A 27893-nucleotide genomic window follows, 5' to 3' on the forward strand; every position below is an offset into this window, starting at 1 on the left:
TTTTCCAGCTCTGCAATACCCATGTTTCTTCCCCCTGGGCCCCCTTCAAGGCTTTCAAGGTTAGCCTTGAAATTGGGAAGTACATTGCTTGTTTTATTATTAGTTCTATTTTATTTAGTAGCACTGAAGCAACTTAGTAATATTAAGATGTTAGATCATATTGCATCATATTAACTGATTCATTATAAAATTTCAGCAAAGGAATCATAATTGTAATGTTAGCTAAGAAACTGAAAAAAGTGTTATGTTATAATATTGTACAATAAAACAAACATCCATTTTGAGATCTGGCAGCCAGAACTGTACACAGTATTCCAAGTGTGGTTGCACTATAGATTTGGAAAGGCATGATATTGGCAGATTTTTTATTCTTTTCCAAATGATTCCTAACGTGATGTTAACCTTTTTCACAGCTGCCCACACTGGGACTGTTCATGACATGACAGCCTACCATGGATTATTTAACTCATGGTGAGGCTGTGGCGTGTGTGGCCGCCATTTGGAATATGCAAACACATTCAGGGGTTTGAATATGCAAATCTCGCATAACCCATGGTCTGTTTTAGGGTTGTTTAACACTTGCATAACCCATGCTCGCTGGGTTCACACAACCTGACAACCCCGTGGGCATCATGGCTCATTATGGGTTAAATTACCCATGACGAGCTGCAATGTATAATCTGAGCCTATGTCAACTTTTTCAATGAGCTGCCCACAACCCCAGAATCTCTTTCTTGGAGCCAGTCTACATGGTCAATTTAATGTGGAAGGGAGAGCACATCAGGGTCATTCATGACAGATGATGCTGTCGCCCTTCTGCAGCCGCCCTGCAGCTTCCCTCTGGAAAACGCACATTTTTGGAAAGTCGTTTTAGTGCATTGTTTTTCTTAAACACAGCTCCAGAGTGGTTCTGCTGCAGGGTGCCCCATCCCCTGCATTAAATCCTGGGTGTGTGTATTTCTGTGATCTGGCTGTGAAGCCACCCCTTTCCCCTCCACCTCATTCCCTCTTTTTGGACACAGGCTTCTTCCCACTTCCCATTCACAAGCATTTACCCATTGAGGATCTATAGCATCTTTTCCCCACTGAGAAAATCAGGGCCGCACTATTTCATGTAGTATCCAGCCTGTTTTTCCTATTCACAATAGCAGTTTCATTCACAATACTGGAGTATGTAGTGCATAATAAAGAATAGACAGAGGGGAAGGACAGGAGTCGGCCAGGAGTGGGATCCTGCAGCCACAGTATTTCGCTGTCATGATACCGTGATACAATGAGAATTAAAGAATGCACTGAGGGGGAGGGGAGGGGGCAGCCAGCAGAGGCAGCAGCAGCAGGTGACCTGCCAAGTGCTGGCAGACAGAAGAAACTCTAGCCAACCTTTTCCCTCCATGCAGGGCTTTAATATTGTTAATTCTCTCAATGAGGAAGTAACTCAGGTGGGAGTCTCTCAATGGCAAAGCAGCTGAGGTGCGATGCTCTCGATGAGAAAGCAACACAGGTGGGTAGCAAGGCTGAGGAGAGCAGGGCATTCAATAACGTGGAAGAGAGGGGAGAGTTGTGAGGTAAACTATAGGGACTAAATTCATCTCTTCCACTTAACTTCCCTGTTTGAGCAGGGGAGAGTGGACAGGGGACAAGCCTCTCTCATTTGCTGAGCAGCGTCTACCTGGTTGATGATGTTCAGCTCTACTCGAGGGACTCTGCCCACGGAACCCCAAAGTAAGGTCTCAAATGATCTTGAGTGACTTGTGAAAGCAAGTTTTTAGGTGGTGTATACTCCATTTTTCTTGCTTCATGTGTGCCTAATGGACCAAAGTTGATTTCATTAAAAACTGGATAAAACATAAAGCGCTTATTCTGTTGCTGTGAAGATTTGCCCCTGGTCTGTCACCAACAGCTCAGAGCCCATCATTCTAGATGTGAAGTTAGGATATTTTTGCCCCATTATGCATCACTTTACACTTGCTCAATTGAACAGTGTTTGCCATTTTACTGCCCATTCACTGAATCTGGAGGGATTGCTTTGGAGCGCTTCACAATCCCTTTTTGTTTTTTACCACCCTGAATAATTTGGCATGATCAGAAACTTGGCCCCTAACTTCAGATCATTTATGGCACAGGTGGGGAACCTGTGGCCTTCCAGATTAGACCTCAACTCCCATCATCCCTGACCATTGGCCAGGCTGGCTGGGGCTGATGGGAGTTAGAGTCCTAACATCATCTGGTTCCCCTATTTAGGAGAAAATTAAATAGCACCTGTCCCGATACTGATCCTTGGGAAATGCCACTTTCTTACATCCCTCCACTGAGAATTTCCATTTATTCCTTCTCTCCTCTTTCTGTTCTTGAACCAGTTGCTGATCCATAACAGGACACATCATCTTATCTCATAACTGATAAATTTGCTCAAGACCCTTTGGTGAGGGACTTTGTCAAAACCTTTTTGAAAGTCCAAGTACCACAAATATGTTGATGAGTTGGACAACCAAAAGCTAACTTTATGGGGTATGTGTTTGTGTGGTTTTGGTTAAGTGGTTATGTGTGATTGCTTCATTACTCTCTCCTCACAACTCCACCCTCTCTTACTGTGCCATAACAAATGTCTGAGCTGGGTTGTTACATGGTAAACAAGAATTAAGTTGTTAGCTTGGAACATGATGTAGCATCCCTATGGCCATGTCACTACATAATGAACTCCAGATCAACAGCACAACCCCTCCCCCACCTTCATACTGCCATTTTGTTTGTGGGCACTGTCCTGCGGACCATGAAGAAAATTCTACACACTGAGCTTCCCCAGAATAAACTCCTAAATCTCCCCACACCCCTGAAAAATATTAAGGAATGCTATAATAACAGGAAGAGCAACTCATTCCAAGTAGTTTCCTCTTTGACACCACAGCTATCTTGTAGGGCCTGATTGTTTTCAACAAGCAAACATACAACGCATGGAACATTATTTCAATATGAATCCACTTGAATCCTTTAATGCAGAGGCTTAGGAGGTTTTATGATATACACAGTATCCGGTAGTTTAAAATGTAAAAACAATCGGTCAGAAAAAAAAGGCCAAAAAGTTACTTTTCAAGCTTAGTAAACATACATAACAGACTTCAGCAAGACATTTATCAAAGAATTTCACACTGTATTTGGATCTAGTAGCAATTTTTTTTAAAATAGCAAATCTGACAAGAACATTTTAAAATTTTGTTACAAATGAAGCTACTGATCTTATTTACAGTATAAATAGGCCATTGGTTTTTGTGTGAAGAAGATGATGTCCTGTCGCAGATGAAAGCATTATCTTAGCTCTTAAATGCAAAATAAAGCAATATGAAAGTAAAACTTTATATATTTGTATATGTATAAATAAATAACTTCTTCTCTGAAACTCCCATGTGTATGTTCTCGGCTCTGGAATACATACGATTCTGGTCAGAGTTCTGTTGGGTTTTGTCATAACAGATTATTCTGAATCCTCATTCTTCTGCTGCTGCTCTAGAAAACTGCTTTTCATACAAACTCATGACATGGTGGACAAACTGATACTGTTCACAAGTCTGGATCATTCCTCCCCTGGAAGGGAAGCAGGAAAAGAAGTTTTGGAAGCTGATATCCCTTGTGTATCTCTAACAAGATACTAACAAAAGTCACACAGCACTTATGGAAAAAGGACCAAATACAAACGAAATTATCCAAAGCCCAGTTGTTTTGATGCTAGTCTTTCTACTGAGAAATGCACTTTGGACTGAGTTCTCAGGGTCACATTTAAGATCCACTTAGGCAACAACATGCCTGAGTTTAGGCCCCGGGGTCTGTGCTAGATGCTTCTCATTAAAGCATCCAAACAGGAAGGTAATTTCATTGTATCTGTTTGGCAAAATCCGATTGCTAACAGATTGTGAAGAGGCTAAAATAATCAGAAAAATGCATGTAAGATGTAGACTTTGTTTAGAAAATGTAAGTTCAGTTCTACAACTGAGAATAGAAACAAGCAAAAAAGGATGAACAGAAAATATTTTAAATCAGAATCCTCAAATCCATGTAGGACTGACCTACAGATTCAGAATAATCAGAAAGATGGTAGAGCAACATTAGGAGTGAACCATTTGTGTGTGTGTGTGTGTGGTACTTTGTTGTTGTTTTCTTTAAACTCCCTGTACTTAGACTAGCACATCAGGAAAAAGCTTTCTTCCTGATGTGCTTAGTTTTCTATGTACAGGAAGTTTCTTTTATGTGAGGGAAGATTCAAACACAGGATTTCCCACCTGCAATCTGTGGTGGTACAGTCGCAGCAGAACTGTACCACATAATTATTCTCCATGTGTGGATTGGTTTCTAGGGATCTTTTAGCAGTCAGCCTCCCAAGTTTCTGGAAGTGTAGGGAATTATCCTGGGGGAAAGCAGATACCTTCTCCCTGGGTAGCACTTGCACTCATTCCAGCAGACCAGCACTGTTGATGTCATGTTTCATATTGGTCTCAGAAGAGACTAGTGTGGGCTGAAATAATCCTCCCCATATCCTCCAGAAACAGCAGTGAAACAGCATTTCCAATCCTTGCATCGAGCTCTACCAGGAAGTGCCCTTGTCATTCTTTTGACACCAATACAGTTTATAATTGAAACGATTAGACATTACAAGCATTCATCAAAATGGACACTCTTTACTCCATGGTGATATTAGCTGCATAACCTTTGCAAAAGGAGTCCAGAAACAGATTGCAACCTTATTTGTGATGACGGCAGACAAACCCCCGAATGGAATCAGCAGCACTTCCCTAATGGCTTGTGATAACCTAGAATAAGTTTTCTGGCTAATCCTCCTAGCAGTCTGCCTCTTTAAGAAGCTAATTAAAACCTAAACAAAAGACCACGTTCCCCTCTGACTGCTTGCTCTCATGACACTCATGATAGTATAAGCAGAGTAGTGTAAGCAGGTCTATGTGCAGAATACACCTGGTATCGGGCCCAGAATTTTGCATCTTGAAACTCACAACCTTCTGAAGTCAGGTGAGTGGTTTCCAAGGTCTGTGGTGAATTATGAACCTCTCTTCACAGACATGTTTGCCTGATATCAGTTCTATCCATTGTGTACCAAAGTTGGCCTGTTTGTTTGGGCTGGCCTGTTGAGGCCATTTTACAGTGAAAGGTATGGTAGAAATGTTTTAAATAAATATTGTAAGTTATACAAATCAAGGGTATGTGTGCATAAATGTATCATAATTTTGGTGGGAAAATGTGGGTTACTTTAGTGCAGGATTTGGAGCTCTTTTTAAATGTACAGAATACACACTATTCTGAGAATATATTCTTCTGTAGCAGCACAGGATATGTTTTGCTCTGACTGAAGCTTCTTGAGTACAAAATATATTCTTCCAAAGCATGCAAGACAACCCCCCGCCCCCATGAGGCTAAGTACCTTATAGCCCTAGGACCAGCCTTTGGAAGTGGGCCATAAAGTGAAGAACACATGGCATTTTGGATAAATCTGACTACTTTTGGAACTGCTTCTGTTTAAGGCATCATTGTCATGTAGCCCTTTTTTTCCTCCCTTGAACATGGCACTGGGATTTGCATCTTTGTGAGCTCATGACCCAAAAAGGCATGTAAGTCATCATCTCTGGTAATTATGGCCCATGCAAACCCATTAGCGGCCAAAGGGTTGCACCCTGAAGCTGAGAAACAGGAAAGGAAATTTCATTTTCTCATCCTGACTAGAAGGCTGCTGCTTCCTCTCCTTCCCAACAGTTACAAGGATGCCTCTTTGTGTGGTATTTCACAGGACTTAAGAGGGTGAAAAAAAACCCTACACTTCACATTTTCTGAATATATGCCAGAGGGAATTTTTCTAATACACATTCTGGTAGCTCTAAATAAAGATATTGAACATTTTTAGGCACTGGGACAAAGGGCCTTTAGAAGGAGGTCCTGAACTGCTCTTCATTCTCTTGTCATGCATATGTTGAAAAGGTCAACACTGGACTACTGTACAAGGAGACTCAGAAAGGGTGCTTGAGTCCAAACAATACCTTGAAGAATGATCCATGTGCTGCAGTGGAATTGTTAACACCACCTTTACTTTATTGCATGAGCAATCTTTGACAAATGAAACCAGGTACTGTTAAATCTATCGACCAGGCTACTAAAGCTTTGACTCCCTTTGCTATGAGGTGAGTGAAATCTGTCCTCTATACTTTGGCTCTGGAAAACCTGGGGACGTTCTGATATTTTGTAGCAAAAGGGATTTCATAGAATCATAGAATAGGGTATAGTAGGGTTGGAAGGGGCCTACAAGGCCATCGAGTCCAACCCCCTGCTCAATGCAGGAATCCAAGTCAGAGCATCCCTGACAGATGGCTGTCCAGCCTCGTCTTGAACGCCTCCAGTGTGGGAGAGCCCACCACCTTACTCCCTAGGTAATTGGTTCCATTGTCGTATTGCTCTAACAGTCAGGGGGTTTTTCCTGATGTTCAGCTGGAATCTGGTTTCCTGTCACTTGAGCCCATTATTCCGTGTCCTGCACTCTGGGAGGATCAAGAAGAGATCCTGACCTTCCTCTCTGGGACAACCTTTCAAGTACTTGAAGAGTGCTATCATATCTCCCCTCAGTCTTCTCTTCTCAAGGCTAAACATGCCCAGTTATTTCAGTCTCTCTTCATAGGGCTTTGTTTCCAGTCCCCTGATCATCTTTGTTGCCCTCCTCTGAACCCTCTCCAGTTTGTCTGCATCCTTCTTAAAGTGTGGTGCCCAGAACTGGACACAGTACTCCAGATGAGGCCTAGCCAATGCTGAATAGAGGGGAACTAGTACTTCCCGGGATGTGGAAGCTATGCTTCTATTAATGCAGCCCAAAAGAGCATTGGCCTTTTTTGCAGCCACATCACATTGTTGGCTCATATTCAGCTTGTGATCGACAACAATTCCAAGATCCTTCTCGCTTGTAGTGTTGTTGAGCCACGTATCCCCCATCTTGTAACTGTGCATTTGGCTTCTTTTTCCTAGATGCAGAACTTGGCATTTATCCCTATTAAATGTCATTCTGTTGTTTTCTGCCCAGCGCTCCAGTCTATCCAGATCACTCTGAATTTTGTTTCTGTCTTCCAAAGTATTAGCTATCCCGCCCAATTTTGTGTCATCTGCAAATCTGATCAGCATTCCCTGCACCTCCTCCTCCAAGCCATTAATAAAAATGTGGAAGAGCACTGGGCCCAGGACTGAGCCCTGCGGTACCCCACTCGTTACCTCTCCCCAGTCTGAGAAGGTCCCATTGATAAGCACTCTTTCAGTCTGATTCTGTAGCCAACTGTGGATCCACCGGATCGTTGTTTCATCTAGCCCACTTTGAGCTAGTTTGCTCATCAGGATATCATGGGGCACTTTGTCGAAAGCTTTGCTGAAGTCGAGGTATATGATGTCTACAGCACTCCCACGGTCCACAAGGGAGGTTACTTGATCAAAAAATGAGATCAGATTTGTCTGGCTGGACTTGTTTTTGACAAATCCATGTTGGCTTTGAGTAATCACGGCATTGTTTTCAAGGTGCTTCCAGATGGATTCCTTTATCATCTGCTGCAGAATTTTCCCAGGGATTGATGTCAGCCTGACTGGTCTGTAGTTCCCAGGTTCCTCCTTTTTACCCTTTTTGAAGATAGGGACAACATTAGCCCTCCTAATCTTATTATCTTCCTCAGAAGATCTGAAGGATATTTCCTCTGCATAGGCCAGTGTAATGTAGTGGTCAGTGTGTTGGACTAGGATCCATTCATCATGAAGCTCACTAGGTGACCATGGACCAGTCACACACTCTTGGCCTAGCCTACCTCACAGGGCTCTTATGAGGTTAAAATGCAGGATAGGGAGGGGGGAACCATGAACTGTTGCAGAAGAGCTTCTGACATGCTGGCTCTCTGACATGCATCTTGTGCTCTATGCATTTAATTGGCATTACCCTTTGGCTCCATTTTGGTTCCAGAAGGCAAAGCCTGAAAATCTGCCAGGAGCATTGTTAAAGCTCTGGAATCACCACAGGGGCACAGGAGGCATAGAACATATGTACTTTCTGCTTGATTAGACTAAAGAACGTTGTTCCTTGTGACTGGGGAAAACATGAAAATACCTGCCTGATAGTTCAATTCATGGGTCGGCATGGCGATCAAAAGCGCTGGTGGGAAAATGCTTCAATCCTGAAGCCTCTCCACCAACCAGACAGGTCAGCAAGGTCAAGTATTACCTGATGGCACCTTTTTCCGTTTGAATATTACACTACTCTACCCTGTGTAGCTAGCTAGATGCAAATTAAATTTGTTTTAACCCATCCTGAGTCCAGCCGCTGAGCCATCAAGCTCTTTGTTCCCTTTGTTTTGAACCCTTTGATTGCCTTGGAGTTTGGGCAGTCATTGTTCATTCTTTCTGCTTGGGCATCCCAGTGTGTCCCAGCTCTGAGAATCACCCCGGAGTTCAACTGGCTTTAATATTGTTGCTCATGCCTCTTTCCTAGCATGATCTCTGTTCTACTCTGATGCCTATCCCACATTTTCATGACCAGAAAATGACCACTTTCTGAGTGGACAACTTGATCACTCTGTTTTTCTAGGGAGATCTATTTATCTTGTACACAAGAGAGAAATCTTTACCAACCATGGTAAAGTGCCCATGGAGTCTCAAAGCTAGGTTCCAAAAATGCAGGGATGCAGTTTGACCTGTGAGGCCAAGCAGGCAGTCTGTAGCCTCTTTGTGAGTTGTCAGGTATTAGAAAGCGGCCACCGAAAAGTATTGAGCTGAACGTACAATATCTGAATTCTATTGAAAACTGAAAGAAGTCCCATTGGCAAAGCTCGTAAGTCCAAATCTATTTTTAACTAGAGCTTCTAACACTTCATGACTGTGGAATCCCTATGCAGATTTCTGATTGTGAAACAGCAGACCAAGAATTAAGACTGCAATTGTTCCTTCAGAGTAAGACCCACTAAACCTAATGTGACTTGCTTCTGCGTAATCCCACATAGGTTATTGTATGTCTATCAACTATGCCACAATATCCCTCTAATATTTGGTGCCTCTTTCACACAGCACCTTTCCTCCCTATTTAATGCCAGAGAATTAAACCAATTGTGGGGGAATTAATACCTGGAAAAGCACAAGGGTTGTTTATTCAGAGATGATAGAGCAACTCCCCCATTGGTTGTACAGTACACTACCCTTTGAACTAATATGATGCTTTCCTGCTCACATATAGCAACGTATGCACAGATGAGGATCTTTCCACGCAGCTGCTGTTTCTTTCCATTGTCTGTACTGCATCCACTATAGAAGAATCTACTGGTCTCCTTCTCTCAGCACCTCAGGAGGGTGACAAACATTTCTTATTCTGTCTCCCACTGAGCTCAATAATTGTTCCTCCATAATAAGAGTCAGCATGGTTCTTTTGTTTTTCCATGAAATGTCTTCCTTAAGTTTCATTTGTCAGAATCAAAAAGTACAACAAGATGTGTTTTTGTTGATGTTTATGACCAGTAAGTGATTAATCCAGTGTAGATTTCCTTTTTATACAACAGTCCAAATTTTAACTGGTAAGACCGAACTACCCTAAAATGTATCCTCATGTTATATTTCTGCATACATAATTCCCTGCACATACTAGCAACATTCCTAGAATCTACAATATTGCTAGGTGTTGAACACCAGAACTTGCAAATGTATTTATTTATAAGGAACATTTATGCCCCATCTTTCTGCTTTCTTTTCAGTACACAAAGCACTGTACAACATTCAAAACAATGAATCATCAACATGCTGAAAACCCAAAAGACAAGGGAATTAAAAGAGACATAGGGAAAAAAATAATTTAAATCCAACTAGATTTTCTTTCTTTCTAGAACAACGACAACTGCAACAACACTTTCTGCACTCATGTGTGCATCTGAACATCTGTGACTTGGAGTATAAAAGCCCCTCAGCGTTACCTGATTGCAAAACCCCAGATTTCCTGTTGAGAGCCTATAGGACAGCCTTTCCTAAACGGATACCCTCCAGAGGTTTTGGACTACAATGCCCAGCATGCCTGACTATTGACCATGCTGGCTGGGGCTGATAGGAACTGATGTCCAAAACATCTGGTGAACACCAAGTTGGGGGAGGCTGCTATAGGACTTTATGCTATGCAATCCCCTACATGTCTACTTAGAAAACAGTCCCAGTATGTTCAAGGAAGTTTACTCCATAGTGAGTGTGTTTAGGATTGCAGCTTTCATGAGATTCCCTAGAGGTGCTATTGCATAGGATGCACAGAGCTAACACCAATCCATTATTACCCTGCGGGATACATACTATCCTGTGGCTTGAAAGGGGCCTCACTGGAAGATCTAAATCTTAAGACCATCCTTAAGAGGCCCTTCTCCGTGAGCCCCTGCCAAAGGAAGTGAGGCGGGTGGCTACTAGGAGGAGGGCTCTCTCTGCTGTGGCACCTCGGCTGTGGAATGAGCTCCCTAGTGAGGTTCGCCTGGCACCTACATTGTATTCTTTCCAGCGCCAGGTGAAGACCTTTTTATTTTCCCAGACATTTTAACATTTTAGCTCTTTAGACTTTTAGCTTTTCTGTTTTAAATCTGTATTTTAAATCCCTGCATTGCTGCTAGGTTTTATTCTGGTTTTATTCTGGTTGTATTGCTTACTGTGGTTTTAATGTTTTATATATTTTGTATTGTTTTATTGTGTGCACTTTGGTTTTAATTTTTGTGAACCGCCCAGACAGCTCCGGCTATTGGGTGGTATAGAAATAAATAAATAAATCTATCTAAATCCCTTGGGAGTGGCACCAGCACTAGAATTGGATCTCTCGTGCCAGACTCCCGTGCCCTTACAGCCCATCACCGCTGATCCTTCTGAGCATCTTGTCTTCTTGGGAAGGTGTCAGCACATATCAGGTTTCCTTTCACAAAATTCTAGCCTTGCTGGTGCAAACAAAAAAGCTAATCTGACCACCAGATGGCATTCTGGCTACAGCAGTTACTCAGTGACCCCAGTTTAGACTTAGAGCCACTTCTCATGTTACACTTGCAAGAGATTAATGCCCCTGCAAGAGCAGTACTAGTCTATACATCTGTAAAAATGTCTGTTCAGAGCTACAAGCATCTCCCGGATTGTTTAGTTAAGCATATTCAAAGTCTGAGGTGTCATTCTACTTACCTGTCATCATCCTCCCCATGTGCCAGAATTGTTGCATTAAGGGCGCAGTCCTATGCATGTTTAGACAGAAAAAAGTCCTACAACTCCCAGCATGCTCCAACCAGCCATGCTCATTGGGGAATGCTGGGAGTTGTAGGACTTTTTTTCTATCTAAACATGCATAGGATTGCGCCTTAACAGTCTATCCCTGCACATGTTTACTCTGAAGTAAGTTCTAATTTCAGTGAGACTTATCATAGGCAACTAAAAGGGATATAATCAAATGGAATAAAATCAGTGGTCCCAAGATAACAGTTTCAAAAAATAAGAGTGAACGTATCTTAAAAGCGAAGGTAAAAAACACCAAGCCTCGCTACTGTGCACCTAGTATTAACTTCCTAGAACTTTCTAGGTAAATGATGTGTACAGTAGGAACCCACATGTTTCCTGTGGAGCCAAAACCTGTTCATATGCCAAAAAAGAGGAAAACCTTACAGACCTCTGCGTCACTGGAGTTTCTCTTCAAAGGACAAAGCTCTTTTACCTGTCTAGTCGTAGCTGGCAAGTTGTTCTGAGTATGTCAACAGCACCCTCGTTCTTCCACTGTTTGCAGCAAATGCTGGTGGTAATAAAGCAGCCAGTCCTCCCAATCCCTGCGCTGGCCGGAGAGAGTAACAGAAAGTGAGGGAGAAATCTCCAGAATGCACAGCAATATTGCTTTAGTAAATCAAATGAACCCTTGCCAAATGTGTAAAGCCAGCAAAACAACTTGACTTCCTTGAAAGAGGAAATATGCAGAACCATATTTCAGTGTAGCAAGACTATGCAAAGCAGGATTAGCCCTCTGGCTCAGGATTATATTTCCAATGCAATTCTTAGTAATCAACTAAGAAGCAAGTAATAAACAATGGGATGTTTTGTTTATATAGTTAGACACTTAAAGTGATACTCCTCTGATATATCCCATTTTCTGTGCTCCCCTGTGTTAAGATCTGCTAGGGAGGCCCTGCTGGTACAGCTGCTAGTGCTGGCAGTTACCCCTAGCTTATGGAACTCCCTCCCAACTAGATCCAGTTGTCCCACACACTGGCAACTTTTCAGTGTAACTTCACGACATTTCTATTTTACCAGGTCTCTGGTGGCTGGTGCTACTGAAAAGGGATGTGTTGGTTGTTTCTGCTGTAATGTTTTTTTGACTATGAATATGGGGGAGGGGGGGGCTTTTAAATTATGTTTTATGATATATTTCTAACACTATAATTTTAAGTATTGTTGTGAGGGAACAACCCTGGGCTCTGATTAGAGGGAAGTGTGGAGTATAAGAACAATTGATCGATCAATATAAATGTATGTCAAAGAAGGTAATTTCCCCCGCGCCCCCCAATCAAATAAAGTGTGAGTTGGTGCAACGGATGGTGATGTGCATTTCAAATTCTCACTCAGCCATGAAACTCACTGACTGGTCTTGGGGAAGTCTTTATCTCTCTGCCTAACTTACATCACAGGTTTGTTGCGAGGAAAAAGTGGGATAAACCCATATATGCCATCCTGACCTGCATGGAGAAATGGCAGGAAACAAATAATATCTAGAATATTCTGTGGGACAATAACAGCTAAATGAAGCTTAGCTAATTCTTTATTAACGTTCAGCTTGGTGGGTAGCAGTTTCACAAACTGTGATGGACATGAACTGAGCAAACGTTCTAGATTTTGATCTTTATATTATTTATTCCATTCATATCCAACCCTCCTCCAAGGTGCTCAAGATGATGTACATAGCCCCCACTCCCCCGGCCACATTTTATGATCACAACTCCCTGTGAGAGGGTGTAGGCTGGTTACTGGCTCAAGGTCACCCAGTGAGCTTCATAGCTGAGTAGGGATTTGAACTTAGGCCTCTCGAGTCCTAGTCCAGCACTCTAACCACTACACTACCCTGGCTTTCTTGTAATAGGACAGTTGTGTTTAGCTGAGTAGCAGAAAAATATATTTGCAGGTATTTTTTTAATTTGGCCCTAAGCCACTGAACAGTGTGGGTGTGCACGCCCTCAGAATAAATGGGAAGCTAGATAAAGGTGGTACTTCACGGTGGCATTGCTCCTCAGTATAGGTCTATGCATCCCAGAAATAGGGTTTGTGGACAATCTGGTATGTGAAAAGGCAGTTTAATAAGCTGATGTTTTCCTGTCCAAAATATGCAGTTCTCATTTATGTGAGAAAAGGAGAAAGACAGGGATAAAATGCTCTAACCAACAGCCCAATATTTTTTCAATGAAAGATTAGCACTTAGATTGGAGGAAAACGTTACAGAGTACCATGCCAGACCGATGTTAGGTGAACCATCCGGCTCCTGTCAGGCCTGATATGTCAACATGTCATTTCAAATAACAGAAGCAGCAAATAACAATCACTCCTTGGTCCTAGAGCGATCCCCATTTTGCAGGTCTCAAGCAGTGCTGGTAACTGTTCAGATGAGTTTCCATTCATCCTCACTTAAATACTTCTGGCTAGCAGCTATGGCCTCAGGAAAAATAAATGCCATTTCTGCAAAGTCATTTCACACGCATCTATGGATGTATATAGGATACATGACTTGATCTTTTTTCAAAAATTCCTTGGCCCATAACAATGCAAATACATTGCTCTTCATATTAATTTTCAGTTATTGACCAGAGTTGATTATGTATTGCATTTATGGGTAGTAACAAGTTATGAATTCAACTTATTACCGTAATGAAAACTGACAAGCAAATCTGACAAACCTCTTGCATGTTGATAATGGAATAGTTGTTTTAAGAACAATTGCTATGTGCATTTCCTAGCAAATGTTTCCTCATTTAAACTGTTACATTTACAGGACATCTCTGAATGTCTGGAGTGGGGCACTGGGAGAGAGAAAGGGGAGAGTCATCCAGACTGGGCATTTAGAGGTCTGGATAAAATAGCATTCTGTTAATTTAAATTGACAGAGTAACTGCATAGGAGAAATAGTGAATTCAGATAACAAGATGCTTTAGAAAACTGGTTCTGTTATACCAGACAAATGCAGTTTAGAAATAATCGTTAAGAAATCTGGCTTACTGTGTGCATTGATACAGCACACTGCATTCTCATTTGTCATTTATGCTTCTGGAAAACAACACCAGAAAGACTCTCATTGTACCTTTCCCTCTCTACCATCACACATAAGTTGCTTGTACAAGGGACACTTATATCAGATTTCAAAATGTCTCAGTCTTGTGCAATGACATTACATGATGTAAGGTGCTCATTGTTCATGGTGAAATGTGAACTCTTTTTGTGGTCTTATCAAAAATGATACTAACTTCAAAATGGAAATGTTCCTTGCTGCCTACCGAAGTCCAGTGGTGTGGGGAAAAAACTTGTTTTCATTGGTCGTGTATAAAATTAAGTAGCCAGTCCGGCTAATTTCACTCCCTGCCCAGTAAAAGTATAAAATGGGAGTATGACTAAAACTAAAATGACTGTTCCCCACGTTGCATGTGTCATTAAGAAGCCCACACTGGTTCCTGTTTTTTCTGCATAGGGAATAATAAGAGAGTCATGTTCCACTTTCAGCACAACCCAAGGTGCAAATGTTGATACAGGGTTGTCACATCATGTTTCCCCATGAAGTTCCAATGGGGCACTGAAATGTCAGACTAGAAGCAGCAGATGCTCGTTCACTAGCTTAGCAGGGGTAGACTGACAGAACAATACTTAAAAGTATGACACAACAGGCAGTGTGAGGGTGGAGCTTATGCAGAAATCGTGCACTCTACATCAGCTTTGTGAGGGAAGGTTCCTTCAATGGAACATTAGTGGAAAATGACAACTACCAAACTTCCCCTTTTCTTTTGTCTCTTTTCATGGTGGTTTAGGCAGCAATCCTATGCACGTTTAGACAGAAAAAAGTCCTACAGCTCCCAGCATCCCCCAGCTAGCCATGCTGGCTGGGGAATGCTGGGAGTTGTAGGACTTTTTTCTGTCTAAACATGCATAGGATTGCGAACTCGATGCATATAATTAATCTACCTGCAGTGAACTATGATTGGAGCATTCTTTTCTTCAGTACACTGCATGGCCTCTTCTACATCTTGAACCAGTTGCAACAAGGCTGGTGCTTGATCGGGGGTCTTCTGGTCTGGCCAAGATGTATACCAGTAGTGCTTTAGATTTCTTATTTCTTCACCCTTCTATGAGACATTAAGAAAGAGAATTAGAGGCAACGGTGAGCAATCCCATCAGTCCATCTCCAGTATTTAGAACAGGCACCCCAAACCTGGTGCTCTCCAGATGTGTTGGGCTACAATTGGCCTTGCTGGCTGGGGATGATGGGGGCATAGTCAAACAGAGCTTGAGGGCACCAGGGTGAGGAAGTGTGATTTAAAATGTCTCTTGTGAGTGGCGTCCTGAGAAGCAGTCCTAGCCTGCCACCATAATCTTATTGGGGCAGTCAGCAAATATATTTTCCAAAAGTGAGACTTCCTGATGATTCAGATTTTTAAAATCTTACCTTGCAGCATAGTTCACTAACTTGAGTCAAATGGGATTTGTTTGCTCGCTTTATGCATCATCCAGAGGCACTTCCAACATGACAACCCTTGGCCCCTTCTGTAGTACTCCATAGTTTGGATCATTATCAAGTGCAGCTTTCTACTTAACTGAGTCAACAGCTCGGATTATGTTTAGATGCAGAACATTGGAAAGAGCATCTTTAGATCCCTTCTGGTCCTAAAATTCTGTGATTATAGTATGCTATCTTTATCTAGTATGCTAATAGTTCTTTGTAACCAAAGCCACCTTGGCCCTTCTACTGATAGGCTGTTCCTATAGATCCTATAGATATGCACAGCTAGTGACAGCTACAGAGCACCATGGTTGGCAAATGGGGAAATTGAACATTGCTTTGCAGACACTGAGATGATAAAAGGTTACTAATAAATGCTAGGTGCACTGGGTTTGTGCAAATGTTTTAAAATAGGGGTGGGCAACTTGGGGGGGGGTGGGGGCCACTTTCCATCCTCACGACTCTCCCACTGTGCTGCCAAATTTTCCTGCGTAGTGGCGGCATAAAAAATGTCCGTTTGCCATCAAAATTCAGCAATGAACTGCTACAGAGGCTTAGAAAGGCTAAATTTAGCTTGTTTTCAACTGTGGCACGGTGGTGGGTGGGGATAGCAGGGGCCACACAAGAGGACAGGGTGATCACATGTGGCCGGTTGGCCAAGTGTTGCCCACCCTTGTTTTAAAATGTAACCCAGGTTCTCCTCTCCTGGAACACACAATTACACTGAATGATGGCACTACATGGTATGTGGAAGTGGAAGTTATTCCTTATCCTATAAGGTAAGGTCCAGCCCAATTCAACGTGCTTGTTCTTACCTCTACAGCCCTAAAATGGCTTGGGTCCTCCTTATCCCAGGGCACCTCTCCTTCTGTAAGAGCCTCTCCAGCACTTAAGATTGTCTGATGAGGCCACTATTCCAGACTCCATCTTATGAGGAGGTTAGATTGGCCTCTCAGTTGCAGCTTCAATACTACTTCCTCCAAGGGAGATTCACACCATTGGTTTTTCTTCAGAGAGCTAAAAACTTTTCTATTTTGGTTGGCTTTCAGAAATTGAAGCTGACTCCTCTGTCTCATGACTATTTAAGGATATCTTGCCATGCTGTTTTTTTCCTTTTTGTCCAGTTTTAATGAAGCGCTATTTTATTTACACTTCTAAACCACTGTGATATATTTTATGAACAGCGGTATATAAATACACGAGGAAAATTGCTGGCAGAGCAGCACTGATTCTGCCACTGTCAAGAGGGTCTCCTGGATTGGCTCACAAAACCATTACTCACAATGCTACATAGTTACAGCAGCCATTTTAAACATTTTCACAGTCATGCCTTCATGCTGTTATTCAGCTAACTGAAGAACTGTGCTCAAAATATAATTGTATTCTTAATAATATTGGCCACATAGACTGACAGAAATTGTATTTATATCCTGATAGACAGATAGCTATTTCTAACTGCATATACCACATGTCACCCTCTGTGAAAGCAGAAGGCATAAGGCTTACTTTTTAAAAAAAAAATCCTCCTGAATCAACAAATCTGCTGCTCAGTTTGCAGACATGCTCATTAATTGTGCATGCTTTACTTTACGGTTGCCTAATCTGGTGCTTGATGAAGCTATAGGTCACTGGGATGTTTGCTTCAACTTTTTAGTCACTGATTGGGGAAGTTAACACTGTGCTGAACAATTACCTTCAAATGAAGCATCTATGGAAGGATCTGAGAAAAGGAATACTTACATTTAGAAAACAGATCAGATTTCAGTTTAAAATTCAAATTATCAAGAACTATTTGAACGTTTGGTTTCTAGGAGTTATAGTGTGCGGGCGCTGAGTTAAGGAAATACACACCACTGAACACTTTAACCAAACTAGGAAAGGTAGAATTTAGTAAATAAACAAAACCCAGGGAGAGACTGAACCATCCATATCTAATACCCTGCCAAACCTATAAATCAGCCTTCCGCAACCTGGTATTCTCCAGATGTTTGAGACTATAACTCCTAGAACACCTGACCACTCCTGACTCCTGCTAGTGGGGGCTAATGGGAGTTGAAGTCCAAAACATCTGGAGGGCACCAGGTTGAGGAAGGCTGCTATAAATCACATGGCTGTGGCAGAAGGTGCTTAAGAAGTGGGGAAGATTTACTGATTTACAAAATATATGCAGGATTCCACAGATATAACTCATTCTGTCCTTAAGACGGTCTTTGGGAAAAGAGCGAGAAAGGATCTTGATTTCATATGGCTCCTCTCTATGCCACTGGGCAAGGGCTCTCTGTAGCACCATCGTGCCAAAGATGGTGCTAAAAGAAAATTTTGCTGGCACAACAGTACAGAGCATGCCCAACCGCTGGCCCAACAACACTGCAAGCAGTTAAGGATGGAAGCACCTTGACTCTGTACACCTTGTTGCCAGTGCAACAAGGCACAGCATCAGACTGTGACACATAACACTCTGAGAACACATACATTGATTAAAAATGGTTTTTATCACCACTTTCAACTTTTCAAATAAACAATATTGCATTCAATTTCTTTTAGAAATTCTTTAGAAGAAGCCCAAATATGTAGTGATAAAAGGCTCAGCAGACATTGGGATACAGCGGAAGGCAACAACATTTAATGGATGGTACGACGTTTGACATCATAATGTGCTTCTTGAACTAAGATTATGAATCAGACTTAAAAATCCTTATTGAGGTCTTTGAAATGGAAAAAATAAATCTTATTTTAGAGCTTCCTCTCAAACTTCCTGAGCCTTCACCTCACAGCATTATGATAAATCACTCTTGATTTTTGTTGCTGAGAAACATACACTCTTTTAAAATATATTTTGCAAGTGGTGAATCACATTAAGCTTCTAATATGTCTAGGTGCTGAAATGTTCTACTTCTGCACAAGATAAGGGATAGCCATGGCACTAGCAGATAATATTGCAACTGATTTCTGTGGTTTTCATACCCAAACCACTTTAGAGGAACAGTTTTAGGCAAAGGCATACACTGAAATTATTCACCTCTCTTTTTGCAAGCGTTGGCCCACTGATACTTAAAGAAGTGATGTTGTCTAAGTGGATCAGCATGCAGAAAAATAATACTTTTCTATAAAAAAAGAACTTCAGTCTGGACATCTGTGGTGTTATTGTAGATTTCAGGTGCCCCCTGTATTACGACAACATTCACATCTTCTGTAGGTTGGTTTCTGTGCCATAGCAGCAATTGGCTTAATGGGTTCAGCAACATCACCCATTTGCTACAGATGGTTACCAAACGGAATCTGATTTAACATACAGCTGGCTTGCCATGTCTAACCTGAAAGAACATGGGGATTTGTAGAAATTTGGATGGCATGGTATAAACACCATTGTTACCCTCAAGCTGAAGCATTTAAGATGGCTTTTAATGGCTGGCCAAGGAAGGTAAGAAATGTTTACGGAGCAAGCAGGTTGTAAATAAATGACCAGTAGGCACTTGTGTGGAATGACTCACAGGGTTCTTCCACTGGATGAGCACATCCATTTTACAAGTGGCTGGAAAGTCTTTGGATTGCACACAGTCCATCAATAATGCCTGACCGCCTACATTACTGTGATGCTCACCTGATTGGAAACAAGACAGAGACATCATCAGTGCCGTAATGAAAAGTGGTATCTCAGCTGTGTTGCATAGGCTGGATACAAATGGCCAACATGAATGCCCGTGAGCAAGCCTGGATAGGATTTTTCATGCTGATCCAAATTCAGCTGAGTGATCTTACCTTTAGCTTAATAAACCTTAACCGGTAATCATCTGCTTGTATGACTCTGTTAACTGTGATTTCAATGCCTTCATAGGTAACCTGCTCTTCTGGCCAGTATTCTGTACATTTCTGAGCAAAACATAAACCATAGATTTAAATGCAGATATCTGGGAAACATGACTTTGTGGTACTAAAACTGCATAAAGCATATATAAAAGACCCAATCTACATGTTAATCCTGTAGTGCGTTGCTGTGGCTTGTCTTATTTTGTTCTCTAGCGTAAGCATGTGTAGGCCCAATTTGGACTGAGACCACTATGCTCTGGGAGGAGAGGGTTAAACCTCCTCCTGGCACCATTTGCTTTCTGAAACCAATGGAGACCATTTTTCTTTTTTTAACGCTTCCCCCTCCATGGGGGCAGGGGGTTTTGGGGGGGAAATGGTGGGAGGGGAAGGTTTAAACCAGAGCATGGTGGTCCTAATCCAAATCAGGGCCATGCACACTTACACTAGAGTAAAAAAGAAGTCATGCCTCAGCTACATGCTACACAATTAGCATAATGTGTAGTTTGGCTGTTGGTGAGCTGTGGATGCAGATTGTTTCCAGACATCAGTTAAGGTACGTACTGTAATAAATAATAATAATAATAATAATAAGAAGTCCATCACAGGACTAAAGAACTACTTTAGGTGAATCCAAAGGCCTGCACATCCCCGAAAGGATGTTTGGCTTTTTGCTTTGAACAGCAGAGCCTGATGTCCTGCCAGAAACTGTTTTTGAAACTCTCTGGTTGTCAGGTCCTGATGGGTCTCCTTTACGTTAAGCACTGTAGAAAAGGGTAAATTCACCTGATGCAGTTGTCTCACACCTGTAGTACAGTGACAGAAGAAGCTGCAAAGGGGGATTTTTCCCTTCAATACAACTTTGTTCAGTAGCCCTCTTAGGGAGCAATCCTATGGCTACTAGACACTGTCTACAGGGCCATAGGATATGCTCTTTTCCGGGAACTGACCTCCCCGCACATCCACGCTGCCTCAGAGGCAGCACAAAGCCCCATCCTCAGTGCTTGCAAGAGGAGCATGGAGCGACTGAAAAGGGGTGGGGCTGGGGGCATTCTGGGGCAGGGAGAGCGGAGCTGGGTGTATGACACATCCTATGTGTCGTACACGCAGCCTCCTCTCTTGGTCGGCCCCCCATGGCTAGACAGCCAAAAATGGCTGTCTGGCGGGAAATAGCAGGGCAGGAGAGGTGCGGAGGGAACGATTCCCCCTGTGCCTCTCCTGCCTTGCTTAGGATAGGCGGTCGCCTCCGAGTTTGGAGGCAGTTGCCTATCTTGATAGGACTGCGCCCTTACAATCTGGACCAGGCACCAGACCCATGATTACACATATAGAAAGAATCCCCTCCCTGCCCCACGCACTGCCTTGAACCACTTGGGTCTCCAAGAGCTGTTACACGAATCTGCTTTGAAATTGTGCCTGATGAAAAAATCCAGACTTACTAGACAGAAATGTTTTATTCTTCCACTGGAAGGCACTCATCTGAAATTAAAAGTAAACCTATGTATATGGATAATCTGGGATTCAAATGCTGCACAATCATAGAATTCTATATATCTATAGGATTGTTAGGATCCAACAGTCATTTAGGTACTGAAGCAGGATCCTTTATAACATCGTTCCTGAGATAAGGGCATACAATGGAAAATACATTTTGCAGTATCCAAATTAAGGAGATAGGACCAAGATGCACCATTTCTGAACCAGTGTCTGGTAACTGTTTTTGGCTGGTTGGGGGCAAACAACCTGAAGTTTAACTCAGACAAGTAATACATACTGTTGGTCAGGGGAACTAGAAGTAAGTGTCAGCCTGTTCTGGACAATGTTGCACTCCCCTTGAAACAGCATATTTCTGGTTTGGTGGTACTCCTGGATTTGGCTTTACTCTTGGATGCTCAGATGGCAGTGATGGGCAACATCTTTTACCAGGTTTGGCTTGAGAGTCAGCTATGCTCTTTCCTGGAGAAACCTGATCTGGTCTTAGTCAGCCATGCTCTAGTCTAGCCACTTCCAGGTTAGATTACTGTAGTGCATTCTACATGGGGCAGCTCTTGAAGACAATCTAGAAGCTTCAATTGGTTCAGAATGTGACTGCTAGGGTTCAGACAGTGGGTAGATTGGATCATATTACAATCCTTTAGCAACTACATTGGTTACCAATTTGTTTCCTGACTGAATTCAAGGTGCTTGCTATGATACTTAAAGAGCAAAATGTTATCACCTCTCCCTATATGAGCCTGCCCTAGAACTCCATCCCAGTTCTGAGACCCATCTCCAGGTCTTCCTGTTCTTAATTGTACAGTGAGTGAGTAGCAGGAGGAAGAGCCTTTTTAGTTGTGGTACCAAAAATCTGGAAAAGCTCTTAAAGAGCTCTTAAACCTGGCCCCATCACTGCTTGCTTTTCAACAAGCAGTGAAAACCAACACTATTTTATTTTCATTGGGCTTTTCCACAATACTGTTTTCAATAAGGATTTGACTACTGCTACTTTTGAACTTTGTTGTAAACCTGCTTTTTAGACTATAGAATCATAGAATAATAGGGTTGGAAGGAGCCTACAAGGCCATCGAGTCCAACCCCCTGCTCAATGCAGGACCCCCTGCTCAATGCTTATTTTTGTAAGTTTGTTGTTCTTTTTACTATGCATAAGCCAGCTTGATGATTTTTATAGGAAGGTGGGGTAGAAATATTAGACTATAAAAAATGAAATAAAAATATCAATGCAGGCTCTTGTTTACAGTGTCAAGGCTTCTTCAGATGTGATTGATCTGGAATGTTTCAGCAGGAATCTGAGGCAATTGAGATAACACAACCCTGCAAGCTATTTCTGGGTCATTTTCAGATGCCTGTTGCAAGCTGTGAACCACGTACAACTCTGGTCAGCTGATACAGATTGTAGTGTTGGTTACATGTCACCTACTCCAGGTAAAAACACACACTCGTGATAATCACTCCATTTTGTCTCACTGAGAATGTAAGTTATAGAGGAGGTAAAGAAACAAAATAAATCCCCCTTTACAATGTCTCTAGCCTTATGGGTTTGGAGACCAGGATATGGCCCTGATCACACATAATGACAACCTATGGGGTGTTTAAATGATTGGTTGTCAGGGCTAAGCAGCAATGAGGAAGCATGCTGCCTCCTGTGTGCTCGCTTCTGCTTTTAATTAACAACCCAGGAATAGGGCATTCCTGGGTTATCATGATGTCTGAACCTGGAAACTATAGGTTGTTTAGTGGGTAAACAACCCAGAGTTAACCCATTTGTTGTTGGGTTAACTCTGTTTAACCCCTAAACATACCAAAGTTTCCGGGTTCTGATGTCACAGTAACAATACAGGACGCAGTGCACTCGCTTGTTGCTGCTAGATAATGGCAATTCCTGGGTTAAACAAACCAGGAATTGCCATGATGTGCAAACCAAGTCTATAGCTGTCTGTTCAGGCTCCCCTAGATAGTCATCCATTTCTGTGGAGGCACTCAGTATCCCACTGGGTTGCCAAGAGAGACAAGAATAGGAGTTCGTCTCCCATTTGCCTCCGACTTCTTCACCCCAAGGCTATGCTGTTTGTTCATCCCAGTCCTTATGTTTTATGCAGCTCGAATAGAGGGTATAAAGCCAGTTTATATGTTGCCACAGGATCTGGTACTCCTGTGGCACATTTCACACCCTCCACCCACATTGTTTAGTAAAACTTACCACATGGGCTACGGCCATCATCTCATGAGTCTCTTTGCCCATGATCTACTTTAGTGGCATTTGCAGACGGGGACAGGGAAACTCCTGCGATGGCCCCTTATGGTTGTTCAAAGGCTTTGTCTTGGACGTCAGCATAAATAATAATATAATTATTAAAATAATAAAATAATAAATAAATAAATAAATAATAAATTATAATAAAATAATTATAATAAATAATAATAATAAACAGGGGCTAAGTAAAATTCAGCTGAAGGAGATAACTCCAATAAATGGAGCAAAGAATAAAAGGAACTTGGTGGTCGGAGTCTACCGGCCACCCAATCAAGGAGAAGACGAGGATGAAACTTTTGAAAAGCAAATAGCCAAAGTTTCAAGGAAGCATGGTGACAAATTCTACAAAACATTGCCCCTCCAGGAAATTCCTGACTTGTGTAATGGATAACTTCCTCCTACAGAAAGTAGAGGAAGGAACTAGAGGATCAGCTATCCTTGACTTGATCCTAACCAACAAAGATGACTTAGTGGATAAAGTAGCAGTTACAAGAACTCTGGGGGAAAGCGACCATGATATACTTGAGTCCTTCGTTCTAAGGGAAGCAAAAGCCGAGTGTAGTCAAACGCGTACCCTAGATTTTAGGAAAGCTGATTTTAATAAACTCAGAACAATGATCAGTAAGGTCCCATGGCAAACGACTCTAATGAGAAAAGGAGTCCAAGATGGGTGGGAGCTTTTAAAAAAGGAAATTCTCAAGGCATGATTACAAACAATTCCAACAAGAAGAAAAGGTGGAAGACAACAGAAGAAGCCAATGTGGCTTCACAAAAAGCTGAGGGATGACCTGAAAACAAAAAAGGACACATATAGGAAGTGGAAAGAAGGCCAAGCAACAAAGGAAGAGTACAGGCAGGTAGCACAGAATTGCAGGGATGGCGTCAGGGAGGCTAAAGCTGAGAACGAGCTGAGGTTAGCGAGGGATGCTAAAAGTAACAAAAAAGCTTTCTTCAGCTACGTGCATAGTAAAAGACAGAGGAAAGAAATGGTGGTTCAGCTATTAAATGAGGATGGCAAAATGTTAACAGATGACAAAGAAAAGGCAGAGGTGCTCAATTCCTACTTTGGCTCAGTCTTCTCCCAAAAGAGGGTCTATGACCCCTCTGGCAAGGGTGAAGTACAGGTTGAAGGGGCAGGACTGCAGCTTGGGATCGATAGGCATATGGTCAAGTAACACCTAATTACTTTGAATGAGTTCAAATCTCCAGGGCCACAAGAACTGCATCCTAGAGTAATAAAGGAACTGGCAGAAGAACTCTCAGAACCGCTGTCTATTCTCTTTGAGAAATCATGGAGGATAGGTGAAGTGCCAGATGACTGGAGGAGGGCTAACGTTGTCCCTATCTTCAAAAAGGGTAAAGAGGAGGAACCTGGGAACTACAGACCAGTCAGGCTGACATCAATCCCTGGGAAAATTCTGCAGCAGATGATAAAGGAATCCATCTGGAAGCACCTTGAAAACAATGCCGTGATTACTCGAAGCCAACATGGATTTGTCAAAAACAAGTCCTGCCAGACAAATCTGATCTCATTTTTTGATCAAGTAACCTCCCTTGTGGACCGTGGGAGTGCTGTAGACATCATATACCTCGACTTCAGCAAAGCTTTCGACAAAGTGCCCCATGATATCCTGATGAGCAAACTAGCTCAAAGTGGGCTAGATGAAACAACGATCCAGTGGATCCACAGTTGGCTACAGAATCGGACTCAAAGAGTGCTTATCAATGGGACCTTCTCAAACTGGGGAGAGGTAATGAGTGGGGTACCGCAGGGCTCAGTCCTGGGCCCAGTGCTCTTCAACATTTTTATTAATGACTTGGAGGAGGAGGTGCAGGGAATGCTGATCAGATTTGCAGATGACACAAAATTGGGCAGGATAGCTAATACTTTGGAAGTGAAATTCAAAGTGATCTGGATAGACTGGAGCACTGGGCAGAAAACAACAGAATGACATTTAATAGGGATAAATGCCAAGTTCTGCACTTAGGAAAAAGAAACCAAATGCACAGTTACAAGATGGGGGATACGTGGCTCAACAACACTACAAGCGAGAAGGATCTTGGAATTGTTGTCGATCACAAGCTGAATGTGAGCGAACAATGGGATGTGGCTGCAAAAAAGGCAAATGTTTTTTTGGGCTGCATTAATAGAAGCATAGCTTCCAAATCCCGGGAGATACTAGTTCCCCTCTACTCAGCACTGGTTAGGCCTCATCTGGAATACTGTGTCCAGTTCTGGGCACCACATTTTAAGAAGGATGCAGACAAACTGGAGAGGGTTCAGAGGAGGGCAACAAAGATGATCAGGGGACTGGAAACAAAGCCCTATGAAGAGAGACTGAAAGGACTGGGCATGTTTAGCCTTGAGAAGAGAAGACTGAGGGGAGATATGATAGCGCTCTTCAAGTACTTGAAAGGTTGTCCCAGAGAGGAAGGCCAGGATCTCTTCTCGATCATCCCAGAGTGCAGGACATGGAATAATGGGCTCAAGTTACAGGAAGCCAGATTCTGGATGAACATCAGGAAAATCTTCCTGACTGTTAGAGCAATATGACAATGGAACCAATTAACTAGGGAGGTAGTGGGCTCTCCCACACTGGAGGCATTCAAGACGAGGCTGGACAGCCATCTGTCAGGGATGCTCTGACTTGGATTCCTGCATTGAGCAGGGGGTTGAACTCGATGGCCTTGTAGGCCCCTTCCAACCCTACTATTCTATGATTCTATAACAGTTTGAAAATCCAAATTTTCCTATTGAGTGAACTGTTGCTGTTCCTTCAAATCCATGCTGCACCACCAGGTTACAGCATCAGGAAAATTTGACACTGCCATTTCTTGTGCTAAATTTTCACAGTTCTAGCCCTCTCTGCCACCCCTCTGCCCCTCCATGCTACAACAGCATTCATCCATTGTAAAAAAAACTGTCAAATGTGCGAATGGCTATCTATAGCTCAGACTCCAAGCAGCTGAAGCCAAGTAAGAACACCCACACATTTCCGTGGGCTGTCTGTCAGTTCTGATTAGACTTGACAAGAGTGCTAGAATACTGAGCCACTAATCCTTGCATTATTAGAGTTAATGTATATAGCAGGAACACAAAGGCTCTTTTTCTAGTATCATGGCAGAACAAAGGTTTCAGTTCTATATCAACACAATTTCAAGACATGGTGTTCATATATTAATTTGAAACTGGGGTGGGTGATGGGTGGGGGGAAAGGAACATCAGAACAGGGATATTAGTGAGAAGGAGCATGTAGTCTATATTTATATCCGAGTCTCATGGCACAATTTAATTTTTGAAATAAGAGGTAACAATGAAGAACTAGGCTGAATCGTATCTTTTGTTAATACCAAAACTGATGGAATCCACTAGACTTTTGTGCATTAATGAATGACTTCTAACCAAATATGTCTTTCAGAGAAAATGTATGTATGTGTGCAAGTCTCTTAAGTGTGCAGCATCCTCATCTCCTTGGTAACATCTAAGTAATGCTACAGCTACAACTTGTAATGGATAGACTGGGAGAAAAATGCTAGCTGACCACAATCCATTAAGTTCCCTTAGCGAGGTAAGTATTGATTTGCAGGGCTTATCCAGATGGTTAGTTGAACAGTTGCCCAAATATATTTTACCCTTTGCAAGGCAATCCCTCAAGAGCCAGTGAAAAAATTACAATGCAATATGACCATGACCCGAGTGGAGGCACCTGGGTAGCATCCAGTCTGCTAAGGAAAGCCAACTGGCCCCCAGTTGCTAATCTAGAAGCAAAATGGGTGTAGAGAAAGTGGTCTCCATGGAAACAGAACTTGCTGGCACACCACTTTATTGGGTGGGGACTTAAGGTGGCACTGGGCCATCACCCTTCACACACCTGTCAACATTGCCTTCTGGAAAACTTAGGGCGCAATCCTATGCATGTTAAACAGAAAAAAAGTCCTACAGTTCCCAGCAGGGCCTAGCCAGCTATTCTGGCTGGGGTATACTGGGAGCTGTAGGACTTATTTCTTCTTAAATGTGCATAGGATTGCGCCCTTAGTGGCTGACCAGGATTCTAACCGAATCACATGATGATTACTGTTCATCCTTGGAACTGGAACGGTAGCAGGATAGGAATCACTTTCCTAATGGCAAATGTAAGTGCTGGGAAAATGCAATATCTATGGTGTAGCAGAAGCATTATCTTGATGGAAAGTCACAAGAAATAATCATTTATTGGGTGGGATTTACATATACGTTGATGTTTTGCTTGTCAAACCTTTATAGCATACTCCAAACTTTGACTACTGAAGTCATCTACAAAGTAGACTAGCTCCTTGAATGGAACATGTTTTATTCAACCATTTCCCATGGTTCAGGCATCTACTGTGGGAACATCAATTATAAAATGGAATAGAGAATGGAGACTCAGCATTACCTCATTCATCTCTTCTATATTGGTAATCATGACAATAATTGGAGAATGCTCCTGCCATACCATTCTCCAGAAATCACTGACAGTATTAACTATGGGTCCCTGAGTAGCAATGTACACCTTTTCTTCTCCTCCATAGCCCTGCCAACAAAGAAATAAGGGTACATTAGTGTTGAACTACTCATATACC

At 42.3% G+C, this 27893-nt stretch overlaps 1 protein-coding gene across 12 annotated transcripts in view; it reads right to left on the reverse strand.

Annotated features, from left to right (window-relative positions):
- Positions 1 to 2965: 2965 nt before the first annotated feature.
- Positions 2966 to 27893, reverse strand: part of PTPN5 (protein tyrosine phosphatase non-receptor type 5) — a 111988-nt gene continuing 87060 nt past the window's right edge. For 8 of the 12 annotated variants that reach the window (XM_084855314.1, XM_084855342.1, XM_084855293.1 and 5 more), the window contains 5 exons: positions 27707 to 27844; positions 19496 to 19606; positions 15202 to 15362; positions 11711 to 11824; positions 2966 to 3579 (listed from right to left, as the gene is read on the reverse strand). In XM_084855314.1, the coding sequence (XP_084711440.1) occupies positions 3483 to 3579; positions 11711 to 11824; positions 15202 to 15362; positions 19496 to 19606; positions 27707 to 27844 (621 nt within the window). In that variant the 3' untranslated portion in view covers positions 2966 to 3482. The remainder of the gene's footprint in view (positions 3580 to 11710; positions 11825 to 15201; positions 15363 to 19495; positions 19607 to 27706; positions 27845 to 27893) is intronic. The other 4 variants (XM_084855379.1, XM_084855359.1, XM_084855351.1 and 1 more) reach the window with 1 other exon arrangement.

This window comes from Heloderma suspectum, chromosome 1 (assembly GCF_057233095.1).
Source record: "Heloderma suspectum isolate Gila_16-S chromosome 1, 16-S_ref, whole genome shotgun sequence".
Lineage (NCBI taxonomy): Eukaryota > Metazoa > Chordata > Lepidosauria > Squamata > Helodermatidae > Heloderma > Heloderma suspectum.